Consider the following 24,203-nt stretch of genomic DNA (forward strand, 5'->3'; position numbering starts at 1 on the left):
AACAAAACAATTATAGTTGTTGAATTATGTCCCTTTTCAACTTTGTTACATATTCAAGTTGAATGTGTCTTCTCTACATAAGATATCCTTAAATCTTAATCCAACCTTTGTATTATGTCTAAGGTAAGCTTTCTAAGTCATAATATGTTGGGAAACCAAAACCAAAAAATTAAACGCCGTTGCCGGGGATCGAACCCGGGTCACCAGCGTGACAGGCGGGAATACTTACCACTATACTACAACGACTTGTTGGTAAGAATTTAATTTTATAATTATCTCAAATAATTGTATTGTAAGAGTTAAATATATAATTAGAGAGAATAATATCTTCATTAATGAAAATTATAATAATAATATATATATATATATATATATATTACGTGTATCTATAATTTATCTTATTTTATAATTTAATTAATTACATTCAAATCATGAATATAATTGAAAAGATTATTATTAATAATTTTAGTATCAATCTGGATTATCTATCATATTTTGCAAAATTGAGATAAATTATTAAATCGTATAAGTTGAAGAAAATAGTTATAGCTGGTTGTGAAAATGGAAATGGGTGATGATGAAGGGGCAATATGGAGTTATAGTTTAGGATCAATGAAATCTTCTAAAAAAATGTCTAAACAAGAAGCCATGACCAAACATGCCATTTCTGAGAAAATCAGAAGGATTCGACTTAAACAACGTTTCAAAGATATCCTACGTCTCTTTCCCAATATCCACAAAGTAAGTATTCAAACATGTTTGTTCCTTTTTCTTCTTTTATTGAACAAAATCCAATTTCTTAATCAGCGAGACAAAGCTTCCATCCTAAAGGAGGCAGTGTGTCGACTCAACGCACTCAAGAACACAACTGCCAATATTCTCGACAACGTAGGATCCTCCAAATCTACATTTCTTCAATTTCTTCCAAACGAGGAGAATGAAGCGATTGTGGTTACCGGCAAATCGTCTGGACACGACATTATGGCTAAAGTGACTATTTCGTGTAATCAAAGACCGTCGTTGAATAGGGAACTGACCCAGGCAATCAAGGTGGCTGGCGGGAAGCAAGTCGGGGTGGAAATGGCCACGGTTGGTGGTCGAACCAAGGTTGTGGCTTTGGTTAAGTGGATGGATAGTGGTGGTAATAACCTCAATCATCAAATTATGTCGCTAAAACGGGCCGTGAGAGGTTTGATCGCCGACAATCGAAACTCATCTGGGCTAGTTGGATTTAATTCTTATTTATTTAACTATTAAACTAAACATATATATATATATACATTATTGTATAGTTTGGTCAATAATGTAATGGAAAAACACTTCTATTATCATCATCATTAATCTTGAATCAACATATATATGTACAAGTTTCAAGTGGTGTATTATATATACGATGAATAAATACTATTTGATTTGGAAATACTTTTTTAGTCTTATCATTTAATTTATTGATCGAAGAACAATTCTATGGTAGATGAAAAGGGTGTTTTCAAATATAGGCAATTAATTACTAAACAAGAATCAAATTTCAGGACTTACATTTGCCATCAAATGATCTAAAGTTGTAAAGATCATGTTTCTATTTGGGTGACTACTATCTTGAACCAAGAACATATGAACTCCATGGTTCACTTCAATCCAACTACAACCAATCTCCTTCTTCATTTCCATTTTCCTCAAACTCTTCCTAAGTTTCGTCTTCGCTTCCCATTTGTGATGCGGTGCGAGTTGAAGAGGCGTTTATGCGAAAGTTGCAGCATCCGAAAATATCTCGCAAGTGTCAGATTTCGACGATTGCCTAGTGTTTTTCGGGCGGAAACGTTTAGGGGCTTAAAATCGCATTTTTTATTAGTTTTGGGTGTTTTTTGCAATTTATTAAAAGTTGTTTATTTCTTTTGCAAGCTAGGGTTTGAGTATTTAAAGGATCTTAAAACACTTTGTTAGGGGAAGGATTATTAATCAGAAAACGAGGTTTCCTCAATATCTATCAACTTTCGGTATTCGTAAGAATCAACGAATCTTGATAAAGGTTCATCCTAGCCACGCACGCTGCATCAGTTGGTATCAGTTTCCAGTCGACCCTGAGGTATGCCGCCCCGAAGACAGCCGCGCAACCCTACCCCTGGTGCTGATGATGGTGACCTTGCTGAGTTGCGACGTGAAAACGCTGAGTTTCGCCGTGATAACGACGATTTGAGGCGGCAGGTTGAATGGTTGACGCAACGGATGGATGCATCTATGCACATGCACCACCCTGAAGATGATGTTACGATGACAGATGAAAACCCTCTCGGTGGTCTTCGGAATCGATCCCCTGAACGCCCCAATCATCGCTGGGAGCAGACTTTCAGGGTGGACATCCCTAAGTTCGATGGTAGTCTATCACCGGAAGAGTTTATTGATTGGCTTTCTCAGGTTGAAGAGATTCTGGATTTCAAGGAAGTTCCTGCAGATCGTCGTGTACCCCTTGTTACGATCCGCTTACATGGTCGTGCACAAGCATGGTGGCAGCAGTTGAAACAGACACGTGTTCGTCATGGTAAGGCAAAGCTCACGAATTGGGACAAATTCAGGAAGCATATTAGGGCTGCGTTTCTACCATATAATTACGAACGTAACCTGTACCAGCGGTTCCAGAATCTTCGTCAGGGTTCTCGTTCCGTGGATGACTATTCCACTGAGTTTTACACCTTTGTGGCTCGTGTTGACCTGTCTGAGTCCCCTCTCCAGTTGGTTTCTCGCTATATTGGTGGCCTTCGCCTCCAGTTGCAGGATATTTTGAATATGTTTGATCCATTGACTGTTTCTGAGGCACATCAGCGTGCTTCACAGGCTGAGAAACAGCTAGCCAGGCGCGGTTCGGGTAGCTTTGGAAAACAGGTTGTCCCCACTAGTGGCATTGGTTCTTCTTCCCAGTCGGCCCATCCCACCCCAGCCCCCCCTCGCGGCACTACAGCCCCCCCGCAGGGACGTCCCGGTGGCTTGCGTTGTTTCAATTGTGGTGAAGTTGGCCATCGCCAAGCAGAGTGTCGCAACCCAAAGTCCACCAATCGTGGTCTTTTTACTGAGGTGGATGATCCTGACTCTACTCTTCCTTCAGATTCAGCCCCAGTGTATGATGTTTATGATGATGAGGCAGCGGAGGAGTATGTTTCTGGTGATGTTGGCCCCCTTTTGGTGATTCGTCGATCATGTTTAACCCCTCGTGCTCCTGACAACGAGTGGTTACGCAATAATCTGTTCCATTCCACTTGTACCATCGGTGGCAAAGTTTGCACCTTCATCATTGATGCTGGGAGTTGTGAGAATGTGATTTCTGAGGTTGCAGTTTCGAAGCTGGGTCTGTCCACTGAACCTCATCCCAAGCCTTATCGACTGTCCTGGCTGAGTCAAGATTGTGTTGATGCCAAATCAGCCCAAGAAGGGTGCTGCCCCCACTCATCATGCGTCCCCCCTGCCACCTTGTTGTCTCGGGGTCCTTTTCAGACCGCCATGGTTGAATCTGGCATGGTGTTTGCTCTATTTTGTTCGCTGATTACCTGTGGTGCTAGTTTTGAGGTTCCTATTCCAGTGCAGCCGCTGTTACAGGAGTTTGCAGATGTTTTTCCTGAGAATTTGCCTTGTGCCTTGCCTCCTTTGCGTGATATCCAGCATCACATTGACTTGGTTCCAGGTGCTGCCCTACCCAACCGTCCTCATTACCGCATGAGTCCCAAAGAACATGACGAGTTGCGTAGACAGGTGGAGGACTTGCTGACTAAGGGACACATTCGAGAGAGCCTTAGTCCCTGTGCTGTCCCGACCCTTCTTACCCCAAAAAAGGAAGAGTGCTGGCGTATGTGCATTGATAGTCGTGCTATCAACAAGATTACAGTGCGTTATCGGTTTCCTATTCCCCGGTTGGATGACTTGTTGGATCAGTTGGGTGGTGCTTCTGTGTTTAGCAAACTGGATTTTGTCCTTGGGCTGCCACGTACCCAGCATGGTTCTGATTCGATTTTTGTGGTGGTTGACCGATTCTCGAAGATGGTTCATTTCATTCCCTGCAAGAAAACCTCTGATGTTGTGGTTGTTGCACAGTTTTATTTCAGGGATGTGTATCGCCTTCATGGACTTCCTGCCTCCATAGTTTCTGATCGGGACACTCGCTTTGTGAGTCACTTTTGGAGGAGTCTTTGGCGTTTGGTTAATACTCAGCTGAATTTTAGCAGTGCCTATCACCCGCAAACTGATGGCCAAACTGAAGTTGTTAATAGGTCTTTGGGGAACCTTCTGCGCAGTTTAATTGGGGATCATCCTAAGGCTTGGGATTTGAAGCTGCCTCAGGCCGAGTTTGCTCACAATCATGCTGTTAATCGCTCCACTGGTTTCAGTCCTTTCCATGTGATTTACGGGCTGTCTCCGCGTGCTCCTCTTGATTTGTTAGCGCTGCCCAGCAAGGTGCGTCCTCATTCCACTGCTGCGGATTTTGTTGGTCAGTTGGCTCAGGTTCATCAGACCACTCATGACCGCTTGGTTGCTGCTACTGCCAAGTACAAGGAGAAGGCTGATTCGAGAAGGCGTGCTGTTGATTTTGAAGTTGGTGACTTTGTGTGGGCTATTCTGACTAAGGATCGTTTTCCAGGTCATGAATATAGCAAGCTTGCTGCTAAGAAGATTGGTCCTGTTGAGATTGTGGAGAAGATCAACCCCAATGCTTATCGTTTACGCCTTCCCAGTCATGTGCGTACCTCTGATGTGTTCAATGTGAAGCATCTTGTTCCTTTTGTGGGTGAGTCTTCTTCTGATGAGGATGATGCGGTTCCAGATTCGAGGACGAATCTTTTCTACCCTGGGGGGAATGATGCGGTGCGAGTTGAAGAGGCGTTTATGCGAAAGTTGCAGCATCCGAAAATATCTCGCAAGTGTCAGATTTCGACGATTGCCTAGTGTTTTTCGGGCGGAAACGTTTAGGGGCTTAAAATCGCATTTTTTATTAGTTTTGGGTGTTTTTTGCAATTTATTAAAAGTTGTTTATTTCTTTTGCAAGCTAGGGTTTGAGTATTTAAAGGATCTTAAAACACTTTGTTAGGGGAAGGATTATTAATCAGAAAACGAGGTTTCCTCAATATCTATCAACTTTCGGTATTCGTAAGAATCAACGAATCTTGATAAAGGTTCATCCTAGCCACGCACGCTGCATCAATTTGCCTAAACCCGCGTAAATATTAGACAAAATAACGTAAGCAAATACAGATTTTCGATCCAATCGAATCATTTCCTCCGCCACTCTTTCACCCATTTCCATATCCATCCAAAACCAACAACCATTAAGCAACGCCCCCAAAACCACATTATCCGGTTCCATAGGCATCTGTCTAATAATCCTCTCGGCTGCTTCAAGATTCCCCGATCGACCAAGAAGATCCACCACACATGTATAATGTTCAATTCCCGGGATCACTTCATAAACTTGTTTCATTGAATCAAAATACATCATTCCTTCTTCCACCAAGCCAGCCCGTCCACAAGCTGTCAAAATCCCAACGAAAGTCGCTCCATTCGGACGTACCCCTTGTTTCAACATTAGGTTAAAGTGTAACCGCGCCTGTTTAGAAAGCCCGTGATGTGCATATCCATTTATCAGAGCTGTCCAAGCAGCCACATTAGGGGAATAGATCGAGAAAAACGATCTTTCCGCGTCGGAAATGCTGCCACATTTTGAATACATGTCGACTATAGCCGTCCCGACGAAAACATTTGATTCCAACGATGTTTTAATAACATATCCATGAAGTAGTTGTCCTAGCTGGATGACACCCAGGACTGAACAAGTATGAAGCAGAACCGAGAATGTAGATCGCGTTGGTCTTACTCCAAATCTCATCATCGATAGATAGAGTTGTTGTGCTTCTTCGTATAGTTCGTTATGAACGTAACCGGAAATCATGCCATTCCACGTTACTTGGTTTCTTTCGTGTTTCGTTTCTTCAAAGAGTTTCAGAGCTTTGTTTAGCTCTCCGTTCCTAGAGTATACAGAAATCATAGTGTTGGACGATGCTATAGTTCTTTCAGGCATCTCATCGAAAACCTTTTTCGATTCATTGATTCGACCGCTCAATGCATATGCTTTAATCATCAGATTATACGTTACCGAATCCCTATTGATCATTCTGTTGAAAAGCATTTCAGCAACTTCAGTCCATCCTATTGATATCAGACCATCAATGAGCCTGTTTGCAGCAGTTGAGCTAGGGTTGATAATTTCGTCGTAAACCCTTTTCGCATGATCGATTGATTCACAGTTACAGTATAAATCGATGAGTGCGTCGCCAATTGAGGAATCGTTTTCGAGCCCAAACTTGACGATTGATCCATGCACTGTTCTTCCTACAAGCAGAGCTCCGATTTTACCACAAGTTGTTAATACAGAATGGAAGGTGAATTCATTTGGTAAGACTTCTCCAGTTACTGTCATCAAACGAAAGAACTGCAAAGCTTTGTAGCAATCATCGTCATGGGACTTTGAATAACCTGAAATCAACGTCGTCCATGAAACTACATTATGGGTTGGCATTCTAGCAAAAAGATTAAACGCATCAGACATTAGATTACAATGAACATACCCAACAAGCATCAGATTCCATAACAATTCATTCTCTTCATGCAACGAATCAAACACCCTGCACGCTTCTTCTATCTTGAAGCAGTTAGCATAAAGAAATAACAATCCACTACCTACGAACTTGAATCTCTCGAATCCAGATCTAAGAAGAAGACCATGGATCTGTTTACCTTCACGTATCGATTGTGACCTAGCGCAGATGCTAAGAACAGAGGAGATTGTTGTTTCGTTGAGTTTGAAAGTGGATCGGTGCATTAACGAGACAGTATGTAGAGCATCGTCGAGTCTCTTGGAGATGGAATATCCAGAAATCATAGTGTTCCATGATACAACTGTTCGTTCACGCATTTCGTCGAACAGTTGGCGGGCGAAATCAATTTGACCTCGGTTTATATGATGGGTTATGATCTTGTTCGTGGAGACTATCTTGGAGAGACGATTGGCTGTGGTGTACATTCTCCATTTCTTTTTCAACTGAAGCTTCTTCCAGCTCCCGACTGAGGATTTCACGACCATGCTTTTCTTCTGTTATTTCTCTTGACCGTTGTTAGAATTTATTTCAAAACTATATTCCAAAATCCAAACACTTATATATTTATTAATTAATTATGAATATAAAAGGAACCATCGGCACAACAAAAACAAAACATAACCTTTTTTTTCTTCTTAATTTTGGAAGTTTGGAATTCACATTTATGATCTTGAACACTTTCATGAGTAGGTTTTATTAATAAATAAAATCATATTAGGATAAATAATTGAGTGAATGAATTTGAGAGGAAAGGAATTATACGTGACAATCTTATTTGTTGAAAACATAACAAATTTTTTCATTTTCTCTTTCTCCTCACCCTTTATTATTTTTTTAGCCAATCATGTGTGACGACACGACATTCACTCCCCTATTCCGGTTATTTGATAATACTTTTATAGGCTGTGTCTGTATCTGTATCCATTAAGGTAGAGAAAGAATAAAAATCAACAAATGAGTAAGGTGATACTTTATTTTTGTGTATATATATATGTCATTTTATCAGTGAAATACAAACACTGCTTGTATGGGTAACATCGAAATAACTCTTATTCCCTCTAATCTAATTTGAAATATATCCTCTATACATTAATTTGTTTTTGTTTTTATAAAATTTATTTGTATACATGGTTGTTATTTGATTTTGCTTATTTATCATTTACACACAACTTTTTAAACATAGATGTACTCAAGTGATTTTACAATTTTTCTTTAATTACAAACAAAATATTATTAAATATTTTAATTTAATTGAAGTATAAACCCTTTATATTCTTTCTCTAGCAATACCATTAAAACTTATAATATTATATATCTACTTTATTTATTCAAAATTAAAACTCTAATCGATTTTGTTTGAATATAATTATTGGTATAATATATATGATTATATTAAGTAGATACGTTTATTCATATATTTAGATATGCAAATATATGAACACAAATATCTACATAATATATTCTAACAGTAATATATAGTATATTTTAAGAGATTCTTATTCTCCAATCAAAGAAGATGAAAGTCTCTTGCACGAATTTTTCCTCTACTATTGTCTTACTCCACGAGAGACTGCCTCAATTTCTAACTATTTCAAGTAAGTATTATTATGTTTTGTTTCAACTATCTAATTAGAGATTAAGAAATCGTTGAGCATTTCAAAGAAAGAATTATATCACAAATTGACATTTTATTAAGAGAATTGATACAACTTTATAGGGATCAATTAAATGTTAATGTAACAAAAGATAAAATAATTGAAAGCAATCACGTAGAATAATATGCCAAGTTTTTGTCTTACGCTCAAGAAATAAGAAGAAGTGATTCTTCAAGTTGATGAAATTGATCACAGTCTAGCTATGTTTAAAAGATTTTATGTTTGTTTTTGATAGTTGTAAAAGAGGTTATAAACCTATTATCGGAGTTTTGTTTGTTTTTTAATGTCAAAGTGCAAAGTTGGGAAGATGTGAACAGTCAAATGTTTCTATTAGTGTACCTAATTATGAATGAATAGAAAACAATCTCCATTGGTGAAAGAATTCTTAGGCGATCATTTGTCTTCGTCTACCGGATTAGAGTAAGAGTAGCCAGAGAGATCGCGTAAGAAATCTTTGTTTTATTTAGTTGGAGAAGAAGAATTGATTAAAATTTTGATTTTTAAAAATAGGGTAGATAAATTTTAGTGTGTTTTAACCATGAAAAAATGGTACGGAGAGAGGAGGAAAGATGAAGAAAACGAAATATTTATGCTTAAAATAAATAAATTTAATCATATTTTGTTTAATTAAAGAAGATGTTTAATGCACATAAGCACATAAAATTTATCAAACAAGTTAGTGTATACATGGAGATATTTAAAATTAATTATAATGTATAGGAACAAAATAACTACCAAGGCTTTGTTCGGATTCAGATTTTTTTTAAAATTTAGAAGGAGAAAATAAATAATGATTGGTGGTGATTTTGAGGAGGTGATGATTATTTTTGATAAAAAAGACTTAAAAGAGTATTGATATATATAAATAAAATAAAAAAAATAATAATTTAAAATAAAGAGTATTTTAGTATTTTAGTTAATGAATTGAGTGATTTGATTGTTGAGAAATGATTGATTTGAAAATTGATTTGAGTTTAGTTTTTTTATAAACCCAAAAAGAACAAGCCAAACAAAAAAAAATACAAATCCTAATGTCTATATCATTGTTATGGGATGTCATCCATATAAAAGTTATGTGGATATTATACATTCTTAGCTATGAGAATTAATTTATATACTTGGGTCAAATGAAATGAAGAAAACTTCTCTCAAATAAAATATACTAGTATAACACTAATGAAAAAATTATAAAATAGAATTAAATGAAGCAAGCTTCGTTGAACAGTAATTCGGTTAAATCAGTTTTACATTGACAAACTGATTTAAAACGGTGTAGAGCATCCTCCACCACCTTATTACGCTTCTCAAACTGAATAATATAAAACAGAGTGAAGCGAAAGAAGATTTACTCATTTCCGTTCATGATGAACCGAAAATAAATTTGTTTTTCGAATTTCTATCTTCCTTTTAACCCAATTATTGATTTAATATTAAAATAATAATACTGAATTGTTATTGGTCCAGAATTGTTAAACACCATATTTAGCGGTGTGTCAGAGAGTAATATTAGTCCTTTATTTTATTTGAAAAAGTAATATATTATGATTTTATAATATATATATATATATATATATATATATATATATATATATATATATATATATATATATATATATTGGATTTTTCTGAGTGAATTCACGGCTCAGTTTGTGCAAATATAGTTAGGGATTTCTTTGGACTTTCAACACAAATCTAGGGGTGTTTTTTTTTTTTGTTTCTCTTGACTTTTTTTCTAAAAATATATCTATTTCATTTAAATTTTAAAAAATCATTTTTTTTTATGAATTGTTATGTGATTCTTTCTGGTCTTGTGAATTTCCTTTCTGGAACTGTGGTGATTGGTGGGATAGATGAATACAATTTGATGTTTAGGATTGCTATTTGATGGATTGTTGGTTTTATTATGTTTGCAAGAGGAAACTTTCAAATGGAGATTGTGAATTTTTAGGAACTATTTTGAATTTAGTTTTTTGTTTTATATCTGAGTTTTAGCTCAGTCTTTAGATTGTCTATTTTTTATTTTTTATTTTATGAATATGTGATGTTTTTGTATTTGTATTGGGATATTTCTTTTATGTCAATTGAATATGTGCATTTTGTTTTATTGGAATTTATAATTCACTGTTATAATAAATTAATTGTACAAATATAAATAAGTCAAAATAATGTGAAATCAAGTTTATAGGCTTATAGATATAATTTATAGTTTATTGTTTTTATGAATGGGCTAAATTAAAAATGTTCAAATCAAAATAACTAATATTATGGTTATTTTGTAACGGTATGGTCCCAATTTGAGATACAATAAATTTTCTCTTTGTCGTACTCATCAATTGGAAAATTCATCCATATATAAAGGAATAGAAGATTAAAGAATCTTTCAATTCTAAAGAAATAGAAGATGACAACAAGTACTAAGTTTTCCAATAATTATAATTTTTAATTTCTCACACAAATTATTAGGATTTAATTCAGATAATCTAATAATGCAGTTGCTATAGTTGGTAGTTTATTTAAAATGTAGATTGCAGTTTTTAGTACCTAATTATCACAAATTAATATATACATGCTATTAAATCCTAATAATTTGTATGAGAAATTAAAACTATGATTAGTGAAAACGTACATATACTTATCTTTTATTTCTTTAGAATTGAAAGATTCTTTACTCTTCTCTTCCTTTAGAAATGGAATGGATATTCCAATTGATGAGTACGTTAAATTACTTTCTCTCTGTTGATGATGACGTAAAGATGAAATTGATCGTATCTCAAATGAGGACCATACCGTTACAAAATAACCATAATGTTAGTTATTTTGGTTTGAACATTTCTAATTTAGCCCATTCATAAAATTAGAAATTTCACTTGTGTCCTTACTTTATATTCATGACAAATACACATATAAGTCTAAAAACTTGATTTCACATTAAATCACATTATTTTGGCTTATTTAAAAGATGACATTTGCACAATTATTTATTGTAATAGTGGCCCATAAATTTCAACAATCTCTCACTGAATCACGTATTACAAAAATAAATGTGACAACCATAATGCGCCCAAAGTTTTGTGTCATCTCAATCATATGTTGTATAAACAATTTTATCAATTAATTATATCAATATATGATCAAAGAGATCGTCGTTGTATTTAATCCCAACTAGACCCAACAATGATCACATAAATTAATATAATTAACTAACAAATCCTATCATGAGTGTGAAGAATGAAAATTCCATGCACGGTGATCTTTTCATGTCAATTTTTAATTGATCCTACTTGAGTGAGATCAAACTTTTAACATTATTGTACAAAATATCTTTAAACGTTATCATAACTGAAAAACATAAGTGTATATACAAATACTTTAAAGTCATAGAATAACAATGTAATATAAAATCCCACTTCAACTAAATATTCTCAAATACTAAAATACCCATGTGAGTAGTGTGCTCATGAAAGACCTTGGGTACCAAGCCTTTCGTAAGAGCATCTGTTAACATGGAGTTGGTTCCTATATGTTCTATGCTTAATTGTCTATTATGTACTCATTCTTTAACAGCAATGAATTTAATATCAATAAAATTTGATTTTGTTGTACTCTTGTTGTTATTGGAGTACAATACGGCTGATCTATTATCACTGTACAATTTTAGTGGTCTTTCAATTCCTTTCATAATACGCAGTCTAGTGACAAAATTTTCTTAGCCATAAACCATGATTTGATGCCTCATAACATTCTATGAATTCAGTTGTCATGGTAAAAGAAGCTACAAGTGTTTGTTTAGCACTCTTCTAGGATATAACTCTTACAGCTAACAAATAAACATAGTCTGAAGTTGATCTTCTACTATCTTGGCATCCCGCAAAATCAAAGTCAAAATACCCAATGATCTCAAACTTATTTGACCTCTGATATATAAGCATGTACTCTCTTGTTTTCTTTAAGTATCTCATAAATCATAACCCTTTTGACTGCTTTCTAAAGATCTAATCATGCATTACTAAAATATCTGTCTAAAACTCCAACAATATACGCAAAATTAGGACGCGTACATACTTAAGAGCATACATCAAACTCTCAATAATCGAAGCATATGGAATTGATTTCATTTCTTCAATTTTCTTTTTGGCATTGATTGAGACTAAATTTGTCTCCTTTAACGATAGGAGTATCTAAACGTTTACTATCAAACATTCCATATATATCTTTTAAGCACTGTATCAATATAGTTTCTTGAGATAACCAAAAGATACCTCGAGAACGATCTCGATGTATTTGGATTCCTAATACAAAAGAAGTTTCTCCATGATCTTTCATCTCAAAATTTTTTGATAGAAATTTCTTGGTTTCATACAACGTGCTTAAATCATTTGTGGCAAGTACTATGTCATCAACATACAAAACCAAAACAAATATATTTACTCCCAACAAATTTTTGATACTCACATTCATCAATGACATTTACCTCGAAACCAAATAAGATAATAATTTGATGAAATTTTTGATACCATTGACGAGAAGCTTGTTTGAGCCCATAAATGAATTTTCTCAATTTACATACCATATGCTTTGAGTCTTCCGACACAACGTTTTCTAGTTGCACCATATAGATTGTTTCTTTAATGTCTCCATTCAGAAACGTTGTCTTGACATCTATTTGGTGAAGCTCTATATCAAACTGTGCAACGAATGTCATGATTTTCCTAAAAGAGTCTTTCAATGAAACTAGAGGAAATGTCTCTTTAAAGTCAATCTCTTTCTTCTGAGAATAACCTTTTGCTATAAGACGAGCCTTATATTTGTCAATATTACCCTTTGAATCCCATTTGGTTTTAAAAATTCATTTACAACCAATAGGTTTCTTTCCTTCTGATAATGGGACAAGTTCCCAAACTTTATTGGTTTGAAAAGATTTATACTATTCGTTCAATGCATAAATTCACTTTTTAGAATTAATATCCTTCCTATCATGTTGGAAACTCATAGGATCATCTTCCATTATACCAACACTATCTTTATTTTCTTGAAGAAAAACTATATAATTATTTGATATAGCAATTCTCCTTTCTCTAGTGGATCGTCTTAAAAGCACTTGATCTTTAGGTTGCTGAGTTTGTTCAACAATTTCTTGTTGCTCTTGATTTTGAACTTGATCATCAATAAAAATAAAATTTATATCAATGTCAAAATCATTTGTGATATGAATCAAGTCTTCCTCAATAGGAATTGTTGAATACAAATTATCTTCAAAGACAATATTTCTCTCATCAAACTCAATATCCTCAAAAATTATTGCAGTTCCTGTCTCAAAAATTATTTTAACTTGAGATCATAAATTTAATGTCCTCTTAATCCTCTTAATCGTTTAGAGTACCCAATAAAATAACTGCTAACTTTTTTGGGGAAAAAATTAACCGAGAATATAAGATAATGATATTTGTGTCTCTCGTCTTATATTAAATATTATAAACACAATTAAACATATAAAATTAATAATATATATTTTTTTATATTTTATAAAAAATTAAGTTTATTAATTTATAATAATATAATTTTCAATATATTATAATATATATTATATTAAAATTTTATTTATATTTGTAAATAATATAATCTAAACGGGTGTCAGATAAATTTGTAAAATCAGAATATAAATGGTAACAAATCTTTGAAGTTAAACGGCAAGGGTAGTAAATGCAATCCCGGCCATCCTTGACTTATTAAGGGATGTCATGTATAATATATTGTTTTGGATGTAATACTAATAATTTGGGTGAGAGAATAAGTGAGTATTACGATGATCGAATCTGACTCTGATAATTTGGGTGAGAATAAGTGAGTACTACGACGGTGCAATCGACTCTAATTTTGGTTGAAAAAATCAAATAATTTTATTCTTTTTTTCACTTTTTTCATATTTTTTTCTTTTTCTAATGTAAAGTTATTCCTTCTCTCTTTTTTTCCTCAATTTTTTTATTCTCTTAAATATATATATTTATCAAATATAATATATATTTTATTATTTATTATTTGATTTATTAGTGTGCCTATTAATATTTGAAATAAATTATTAATAAAGATTAAATAGATTAAATTATTAATAAAGAGAAGAGAGATAAATTATTAATTAATATAAGAGAGGTAAATAAAAATTTAAAATTATGTTTAGTCATTAACCCCTTTCACATTATTTTGCTACTTTGCTACAAATCTTTTGTTCTCCTATTATTACTCAATAAAAAATAATATCTAATCATATAATCATAGTAATAATTATATTTTTAAAATAAATAATATTATATGGCTTACACTATTTTATATATAATTTCTTATGATTTAATTTATATAATTATACAAATAAAATTTCTTTATATATTAATTAATATTTAATAATTATTTTTAAAATTAATGTAATATTATAAATATTTGTATATTTAAAAAATATTAATTATTTGTATAAAATAAAATATTAATAATAATAATTTTATAAAATTATATTTAAAATTAGAATTGTATAATTATAAATTATTTTCAAAAATAAATTATATAGATGTAAGTTGTATTAATAATAATAATAAATAAATATTACTCTACCTATAAATATTAATCAACTATACTATTTTATATAGATGTAAGTTGATTAATTATTTGTATAAAATATAATATTAATAATAATAATTTTATAAAATTATATTTAAAATTAGAATTGTATAATTATAAATTATTTTCAAAAATAAATTATATAGATGTAAGTTGTATTAATAATAATAATAAATAAATATTACTTTACCTCTATATATATATATATAAGAAATGATTAGGTGAGGGAATTTGGTGAGGGAATTTGGTGAGGGAATGACGTGTCATAATCTTATTCTTTTCTCTCTTTCCTCCCACTTTTACATTTTTAAACCAATGAAGGTGATGACACGTAATTCCCTCACCAAATTTCCTCACTAAATTCCATCACTCTATCACTCCTCTATATATATATGAGGGATGATACAAGAAGCGACTATGGGGGAACAAAATGAGGAGCGAAGCCACCTGGCATGCCATGTTAATTAATTTTATTTTATTTTTCCACGTAGGATAATACCTCTACTTCAAACTCCTTCCATTTCCTCTCAACCATTCTCTTTCTTCAATTTGGAAACGCTCAAAATTCTCTAAACAACCCTCTCTTCAAAAACTCGATTTCTAATCAACAACCATCTCTTCAATCTTCAATCTATCTCCGCTGAAAATCACTCTCATTTCTGATTAACAACCTTCTCTTCAATCTTCATTCTATCTCCGCTAAAACTCACTACCATTTCCGCTCAAACTCACTCTCAAATCCGTTTAAACCTAGCCTAAGTATCCGCTCAAACTCTAACCCTAAATATCCGCTCAAATGGAATCCGCTAAAACAATGACAGAGAAGAACAAAAACACTTTAGGTAAAAGGAAAAAGCCAGATAGAGATGCAGTGTTAACTTCAGATAGAGATGAAAGGTAAGTTATCATTGTTGCACTATTTTCATTTACTGTGTCCCCTGTTCATTATGGATCTATTGCAGCGTTAACTGTCTCCTCTTGTTTAATCTTTATTGAATCAGTTTTTTATTTTCTGGTATATGATTAACTATCGATATATCTATATCATTTTATGAAGCAGAGGTATTAGGAAATGATTAACTCTTTGTTTATGAAGTAGAGGTATTAGGGAAATGATTAACTCTTTGTTTATGAAGCAGAAGTATTAGGAAATGATTAACTCTTTGTTTATGAAGCAGAGGTATATGATTAAATCTTTGAAATTTAGGTGAGTGGTATTAGGAAATGAAGAAGATAATAGAGTTATGATTAAAGCAGCTGTTATGAAATAAGATAGGAAGAAAGACAGTTGATAAATATTAAGCTTAAATTGTTAATATTGTGTTGTCTTATGTGTTAGACTATGTTGTCCTGTGTGTTAGACTATGTTGTCATGTGTTTTTAGTTATGTTGTCATGTGTTTTTAGTTATATTGTCATGTGTTTTTAGTTATGTTCTCCTATGTTGATTATAGTACTAATGTCTTCTTTATTATTTTGCAGAAGATTTAGTGGGGTGGTATATAACAGGAATAACAGGAAGGTTACTCGCTCTGACCCCTTAATAGTGCTTGCGAAGGCTGCTTCTAAATGCAAGACCACAACTCCAGCAAAAACAATACAACCTGCGAGAAGAAATTACGATTCGGGGTAAAAGGAGCCCAGAAACTTTTCCATTAAGGACCTGCCCAAAAGGATTATACCATCTTGTTCTAGAGCTGACGGACTTACAGAAACAAGTTGTTAGGGATATAGGATTCGGCTCAATGCTCTCATTGAGCGTCTCTAAATGTCCCAAGAAATTGTCACTTCACCTCTTGAAGAATTTCAAACCCAACAAGAGTTGGTTGCCATTAAGCAACGGGGAGAGACTAAGAATAGACGAAGAGGATGTCTATAACGTTTTGAATCTCCCCCGAGGTGACATTGCAATCGAGGAGTCGATAGGGAAATATGAAGACTCTGAATCACTGAAATATATAAAAGTACTGAGGGCATGGAGGTCGAGATGGGTGGGGCAACCAAATAGAGGAGCTCCTTCAACAACAAGCATGCCAAATATTATTAAACAAAACCTATCCGCAGATGACAATTTCAAGCGTGATTTTGTCATCTATGTGGTATCGAGTTTTCTTTCCACCCATCAGAATAAATCTTGCAGGTAAACCTTAGTATTACACCATGTTGTCTTGTGTATTATACTATATTGTCCTGTGTACTACAATATGTTGTCCCGTGTATTACATTATGTTGTCCTGTGTATTTCATTGAGTTTTCAGTAGTGTTATACAATATTGTCCCGTCTAATACTATTCTGTCCTGAAACTATGTTGTAGGTTCAAGATTTTGAAATCCCTGGTGAATGTTGATGAAATAAAGAATTTAAATTGGTTCAATTTTGTATACACCGAACTTATTGACAGTATAACAGAGTGGCAAGCGAAACCAACCTCGTACTTTACAGGGCCACTGACGTTCTTTATGGTAATGTAATTTTTTTTTGTAAACATCCAATTTAAACTAGTAAATACTAAACCTTTCATTTTTTCCTTCAGCTATGCTACATGGACAGAGTATCAGAGTTCAGAACTAGACGAAAATAGCACAGGATTTTCCCAATCCTGTCTTGCTGGAATGACAAGATGGTTAAAGAGAGAAATAGTGTGGAAAAGAAAAATGGGCAGTTCTGTCGAGGATGTATTATTGATAGGATTTCAATATGTGATAATGCTTCGGAGCAACAAACTAATGAAGGTGTCCCAACTGATCAAATGGCTGCTTGGGAAAGACTGTCCAAAGCAACAAATCAAATGGCGAGGGTTATACACGAGGTTGAAGATGCAGTGCAACACTTGAGCACATTCTCTAACTCCTCCAAATCTGTCGGCGTGACTTTCATCCACGACAATTGTATCAAGCCCTTGAGCGAGGCTATAGAGAGGATAAAAGCCATGCACAATAGGTTCCAAGAACCATCTGAAAACTCAGAAGAAGCCGAAGAATCAGAAGAGCAATTCCATGATGACTGCACTGTGGGCCAGGAGGGGAAAAAAGAGGAGGACATTAACATTGTTCATGAGGGGCAAAATGAGGAGGACGTTAACATTGTTCATGAGGGTCAAAATGAGGAGGACGTTAACATTGTTCATGAGGGGCAAAATGAGGAGGACGTTAACATTGTTCATGAGGGGCAAAATGAGGAGGACGTTAACATTGTTCATGAGGGGCAAAATGAGGAGGACGTTACCATTGTCAAGGAGATGCAAAATGAGGAGGACGTTACCAATATCCAGGAGATGCAAAATGAGGAGGATGTTGATAATAGTGATGTAGATGAGGATTTTGATTACAATAATGAAAATGGTGATAGTGATGACGACGACAACAATGATGTTGAGGTTGATGATGACGACGATGATGATAATAATGTTGAGGTTGATAATGACGATGAAGATGATGATGATGAGGAAATAAATGATAGTGGGAAGTCATTGGTAATGAGTGGAAACCCAATGATAATAGAGCCTATTTCAATGATATTGCCAACTCCCCAACGACCGAGGAGAGTCGTCACACTACCAACCCATTTGAGATCGCCTTATATTGTTGAGATGGAGGTTGAATTACCACACTTGAGAGTTAGGGATAAGGTATACGCGAACCTGGTATTCGCAGAAAAGACAGATCAAGAGGAGATTTTATACTTCAGCATTATGACTACTCTCAAACGCGGCACCCTAAAGACAATTCAGAAAAATAGTTGGTTGAATGCAGGGATAATCGATGCCTGGGCTCATGAAATGAATATCTGCGTCAAACACACTAAAAAGCCAGGAGCACCTCGAAGCCGGGTTTTTTTCTCAGTCATTCATAGTTTGAGTACTACACATGAACATTAAGTCTTTATATAATACTTTTTTTCTTGTCTAAGATAAAAGTTCTTCAACAGGGTGCAACAAATTTGTCACAAAAGGACTATAATACTGTATTACTAAAGGAACTGACGGAGTTTGGATTAATGCTTGGAGACCTTGAAAGGGCTGAACTTGTAAGTCTATTGTCTTGTGTTTAATACGCTATTGTACTATGTTGTACAGTGTCTTACACTTTGTTGTCCCTTGTCTTACATTAAACTATGTTGTCCTATGTTGTTATGATGACAGAGAAACAAAGAAAAAAGTAAGCTATGATGGCATAGAAGATATACCATTAGAAGAAAAAGCTAATCGGACAGTCGGACAGTGACGAAGACGAATCTAAACAAAACGCAAGAAGAAGACGACGAGGATGAAGACGAAACTAAAGAACGGAAGGACGACGAGGATGAAGACGCAAGAACAGTACGAAGTTAAATGACGAGGATGAAGACGAATCTAAAGAATGTAAGGAGAAGAAGCTAGACGGTGCGGATGAAGACGAATCTAAAGAATGGAAGGAGAAGATGATAAACAGCGTGCCGAGGGTGAAGAAAATGGAAGAAGAAGAATAAGGAGGGTTTTGTTTGATGAGCCAGAAATGATATGAGGGTTTGCTAGAGAGGAGATGTAATTTTTTTCTCTTTCCTCCGTGGCATGCCAGGTGGCTTCCCTCCCATTTCTTCGTTCCCCCAATTCGTTCCTATATCATTTCCCATATATATATATATATATATATATATATATATATATATATATATATATATATATATATATATATATATATATATAAATTCTTGTACCCTATACCAAATTGTAGGGCATCCCTTTCCCTAAATGCTTTCATTAGGGCTATCTTGTAAATGATGGGAGAGTCAAGTCATGTAGAAAGTAATATAAATAAATCTAAATGTTAGCTAACATTAGAACAAATAATCAGAATCTTAAATTTGTTTTTTATTATTTTTGCAAAGAATTAAGTAAATGTAGGAAAAATAATTGGATTGATTTAGGAATTTTTATGGACTTGATCAACACAAATATAGGTGTCAAAAATACATTTTCTTCAGGATTGAGTGATTAACTGAAAATAATAATTATAAAAAAAGAAAAAAGAAAAAAAACCCGTTATTAAGTCATAGAATAAGGAAGCTGAGTCAAAAATGAATTAAAAATAAACAAATAAATTATATTTTGATTATATAATAATAAACTCCTTCATTGATCATGCATACTACACTCTTCTTCTTCTTCTTCTTCGAACAGCTAGCCATGGATCTCCCACAAGAACAGCTCCAATTTCTCCACATAGGAAACATCTTAGATGAGACAATAAAAATAACTGCAAAATCACCTAAAACATTCTTGCTCGTAGCCCTAACCCTAATTCTCCCCCTTTCCCTAGCCATATTGTGCAATTCCATTTTCACATTTCCCCTATTTCTGCTAATTGATATATCCCACCCCATAAAATTCCTCTTCATATACGAAATCTATCATATAATTCTCATCGTACTCGCAATCCTCTCCACATCTGCTGTTGTTTTCATCTCAGCTTCCATTTACACTTCCAAGCCCGTCTCTTTCTTATCCACAATGTCCGCTATTCCAAACTTGTTCTCACGTCTCTTTAAGACCTTCCTATGTATTTCTTTACTAATGTCTGTTTACAACCTGCTAATTCTCCTTGTTATTAATCTTGTCACGTTCCCCGAATCCTCCGATAAAATCTTTATCAACTTACTCTTTATCTTCTTCATATTCGCTATAGCACTGGCACTTGTTCATGTTCAAGTTTACATTACTGCATTGTGTTTTATGGCTAGTGCGGTTTCTGTTCTTGAACCTGTTAATGGGTTTTCTGCATTTAAGAAAAGTTACCGGCTTTTGAAGGGAAAAACAATGATGGTTTTCTTTTTGACATATTTTTATGTGCTTCCTTCTGTTGGTATGAATATGGTTTCTGGAATTGTGGTGTTTGCTGATGTGGGAGATCCAGTCAGTTTGGTGTTTAGGATTGTTTCTGGTGGATTTTTGGTTGCTTTCTTTGTGCTTTTGAATTTGGGTGGTTTAGTGACGATAAGTGTGCTTTATTATGTTTGCAAGAGTTATCATTGTGAAACAATTGATAAGACTGCACTTTTTGATCATCTTGAAGGATATCTTGGGGAATATGTGCCTTTGATGAGTACTAGTAATAGTAGTAGTACCATTCAAATGGAGATTGTGAATCTATAGCAACTATTTTGAAATTAGATTTGAGTTTTAGTTTAGACAATCAAATTTATTAACATGTCTTATTAAATTATGTTTTTGAACATTCTTTTATATAAATTTTGTTTTGAGATATTGTTTTTATGTTGATTGATGGTGGATTTGATTTTACATGTTTTAATCATTACAATAAATGGATACAAAATAAATACATGCCATGAAAAACAAGGCATAAGATCTTCCAAAGTATTGATGATATCATTGGGTGGAAGCAAGCAGGGGTGGTGGAGCCAGGATGAAAAATTATCTAAAGACTATGCATTCAGTACTTTGTCAATATGACAAGGATATTCATTAGATTATCAAGATATTCAATTGCCCGGTGAAATATTACATCATATATGCATAACAAAAGAGCATTTATCCTCATCATTAACTCGCTTTCAATATTTGAATCCATCTATTGTAAATGTAGGTTTTTAGGTTGCTTATGTTCAAACAAGAAATATGGAAAACAAAAAATAGCATCTTTCAAAAGAGAGTATTCTAACTAAGTAAATTTCTTAAACCAATGATTTTGGAATCGTCGATATTTTTGATTTCCAAATTTGGTTGGCGGGTACTTATCCTTAATAGGTTGATATGACCCCATCATAATATAAGCTCATCTAATTTCATCCCTTTGATTAAAAGGATATTTCCATATTAATGATGGATTAAGTTTAAGAGAACTTACATCAACATCAATTCTAGGAGATTTGTTAGGTTCTTGAACAGGGATATCAAATTCTTTATTTAAATAAACCAATGTAACTATTTTAACTTATTTATTAATATTAATTTATATTTTCTTATAAATTTTTGAAATAGTTTAAAATTAAGAAATATAAAACACTATTATTTTTTTAATTTTTATATTTTACCCCTTTATAAATAATTTGTATTATTAATTATATTGAAATAAATAAAAAATAATATATAATTATTATATAAATATAATTTTAAAATAAATAATATTATTATATGATTTACATTATTTTATATATAATTTTTTATACTTTATTTATACAAATAAATTTTATTTATATATTAATTAAAATTGATGTATTATTAGTATAAAATAATATAATTATGAATTAGTTCACAATAAATTAGAAGTGAGGCCAAGTTTGATCATCTGACCTTATTTCACAGTTTAGTTATATAGCCAACTGGGCTAAGGGTGATATGTCAAATACAAATATAAAATGTTTTATTTTAAGATTTTAATTTAGGTGGGGCTGCAGCCCGCAATGTCCCATGCATGACTCCGTCCCTTATGCAAGAGAAATCCAATTCAAGCCCATGAAAATGGAGTTAAGGACCCAACGTATTGGCCTTGCCTTAATATGACACTATCAGAGGTGGCCCAGGAACAAGCTCATGGACTAGGGCTAGGGCAGATCCATCTCATTTTAATCTCATTTTAATTTGTTTGATTCTTTACCTAATTTTATTTTATTAAAATGAGTACTACTTTTAATTATAAATATGGGATAAAATGTGGGTGTCTATAATAATTTTATAAAAAAAAAATTAATATTTTTTTATTTAAAAAGTATGATATAAGCAATGTACATAATAAAAAAATCTTGAAATAGAATTAGACAGAATAATAAAAGCACTACTATTTATATCGTAATTATTTATTTTTCTTAACTATATATTGATATGATCTTTGTTAATGTTCTTACTTTTATTGATAAAAATACATTAAAAATTGACTTGTCCACAAAAGTTGACACAATCACAATTTTACATGAAAAATTAAATCAATTACTAACAGAGTTAAAATGAAAATTTAAAACACATCAACAAAAGTATTTCAAAAAATATCAAATTTTATAAAACATTTATAGAAATTTTAAGAAAATCAAAATTAGTAAAAAAAACAAAAAGGTCATTTACATGAGTGCATGTTAATTATCAAGTAAATTCAAATGAATGTAGATTTAAATACCTTATTTGATAATTTATTCAGGTTTGTTAAGTATTTTATTTATTCCAAAAAAAGGAAACTATTGAAGATGTTTTTGTTGAAAGATTTAATTAATAAACAGTTTAGTTAAGAAATATGAAAGAGTACATTTTAAAGATGGTTTTTTATTTTATTTTTTTATATGGAAAAGGAAATCAATTTAAGGTTCAATAGTTTGATTATACCATATTATTTTGATTATCTCTTACTCAATCACTATTTTTTTTTTTAAATTGATGAGAAGAATAAATTCATTAATAAGTGGTCCATTTTTTTCTCAAATAAGTATAATTATATTTATATTTTTGTAATTATATTACTCATTCTTTTATAATTAAAATAATAATAATAATTTAATTTATTTATTAAAAAAATTATTTCAATTATTTACATACCATCAAATGATTATTTAAAATAAAATATAATTAATAATATTTTAATAAAATATTTTTTTAATAATAATTACAATAATTAATCATAATTATATAAGTCATCTTTATATAATTTTATTAAATATTATTTATTAATAATAAAATTATAATAAATTAATTAAAATTGAAAATATAAAAACTTAATATATATATATAAAATATTATAAAAGTTAAATATAAAATATTTAATAAAATGTTATAAAAAAAAAATATAACCATGTTATTTGTGTTTTGTGTTATTATGCCAAACATTATATTTAATCTAGACGTGTTTGATCCACTATTATAGTATTATTATATAATACTTTAAATATTTTATTTATGAATATTTTATTTCATAAGGTTTATTTTGATTGATATATATTTTTTTTAATTGTAATTATAAAAAACAATATTGGAATCTGATTTTTTTTATTATGTATTATAAAGTTTTGGGACCATTCAACTCGTTTTGTTTTAATTTTATTTTTTATTTTTATGAAAAAATGTAACTAGTATGACTAATTGATATTAGGTGTTAATAAATTTTTTATTTAATTAAATTATGTCATATTTGAATAATTTTTATATTTAAAAAATAATGATATAAATAATAATATTTTATATTTTTAATTAAGTAAAATATAATAAAAAAATAATAATATATAAATACTAATTTTGTTACAAAAGGATAGGAATAGTTTATTTCTAAGGAATATATATATATATATATAATAATGCTTAATTTTTAAAGTGTCCGTATTGCCGGGTTGA

The 24,203-nt window shown here is 32.2% G+C and overlaps 3 protein-coding genes and 1 non-coding gene across 5 annotated transcripts; 2 read left to right on the forward strand and 2 right to left on the reverse strand.

Annotated features, from left to right (window-relative positions):
• Positions 1–174: 174 nt before the first annotated feature.
• Positions 175–246, reverse strand: TRNAD-GUC. The gene has a single exon. It is a non-coding gene; the product is annotated as a tRNA-Asp (tRNA).
• A 315-nt stretch (positions 247–561) lies between these two features.
• On the forward strand, positions 562–1,478 carry LOC124929952 (putative transcription factor bHLH107). Its single transcript, XM_047470329.1, has 3 exons — positions 562–741; positions 808–1,189; positions 1,432–1,478. The coding sequence occupies exons 1-3, from the start codon at positions 562–564 to the stop codon at positions 1,476–1,478; spliced, it is 609 nt and encodes a 202-aa protein (XP_047326285.1).
• Positions 1,479–1,498: 20 nt separating this feature from the next.
• LOC124932009 (putative pentatricopeptide repeat-containing protein At5g59200, chloroplastic) lies at positions 1,499–7,242 on the reverse strand. 2 transcript variants are annotated; one of them, XM_047472602.1, is made up of 3 exons: positions 6,775–7,242; positions 5,187–6,675; positions 1,499–1,711 (listed from the first exon to the last, which is right to left on the reverse strand). In XM_047472602.1, exons 1-3 carry the CDS (start codon positions 7,118–7,120, stop codon positions 1,522–1,524), a joined length of 2,025 nt encoding a protein of 674 aa, XP_047328558.1. In that variant the 5' UTR covers positions 7,121–7,242; the 3' UTR covers positions 1,499–1,521. The 2 variants fall into 2 exon arrangements, with proteins under 2 accessions (XP_047328558.1, XP_047328557.1); XM_047472601.1 differs by having other exon boundaries at positions 5,187–7,241.
• A 12,818-nt stretch (positions 7,243–20,060) lies between these two features.
• Positions 20,061–21,026, forward strand: LOC124929953. The gene has a single exon (XM_047470330.1). The coding sequence runs from the start codon at positions 20,061–20,063 to the stop codon at positions 21,024–21,026; it is 966 nt and encodes a 321-aa protein (XP_047326286.1).
• Positions 21,027–24,203: the final 3,177 nt, after the last annotated feature.

The sequence above is a fragment of the Impatiens glandulifera genome, chromosome 3, assembly GCF_907164915.1.
Source record: "Impatiens glandulifera chromosome 3, dImpGla2.1, whole genome shotgun sequence".
Classification (NCBI taxonomy): Eukaryota; Viridiplantae; Streptophyta; class Magnoliopsida; order Ericales; family Balsaminaceae; genus Impatiens; species Impatiens glandulifera.

What these genes read in the sequence shown, in the direction of transcription:
- LOC124929952 (XM_047470329.1), top strand. Translation starts at nt 562, where the DNA reads ATGGAAATGGGTGATGATGAAGGGGCAATATGGAGTTATAGTTTAGGA. An exon ending in TCTTTCCCAATATCCACAAA is followed by an intron (nt 742 to 807) that starts GTAAGTATTCAA and finishes TTTCTTAATCAG; the next exon opens with CGAGACAAAGCTTCCATCCT. An exon ending in GCTAAAACGGGCCGTGAGAG is followed by an intron (nt 1,190 to 1,431) that starts GTTTGATCGCCG and finishes ATACTTTTTTAG; the next exon opens with TCTTATCATTTAATTTATTG.
- LOC124932009 (XM_047472601.1), bottom strand. Translation starts at nt 7,120, where the DNA reads ATGGTCGTGAAATCCTCAGTCGGGAGCTGGAAGAAGCTTCAGTTGAAA. An exon ending in ATTTACGCGGGTTTAGGCAA is followed by an intron (nt 1,712 to 5,186) that starts ATTGATGCAGCG and finishes ACCGCATCACAA; the next exon opens with ATGGGAAGCGAAGACGAAAC.
- LOC124929953 (XM_047470330.1), top strand. Translation starts at nt 20,061, where the DNA reads ATGGATCTCCCACAAGAACAGCTCCAATTTCTCCACATAGGAAACATC.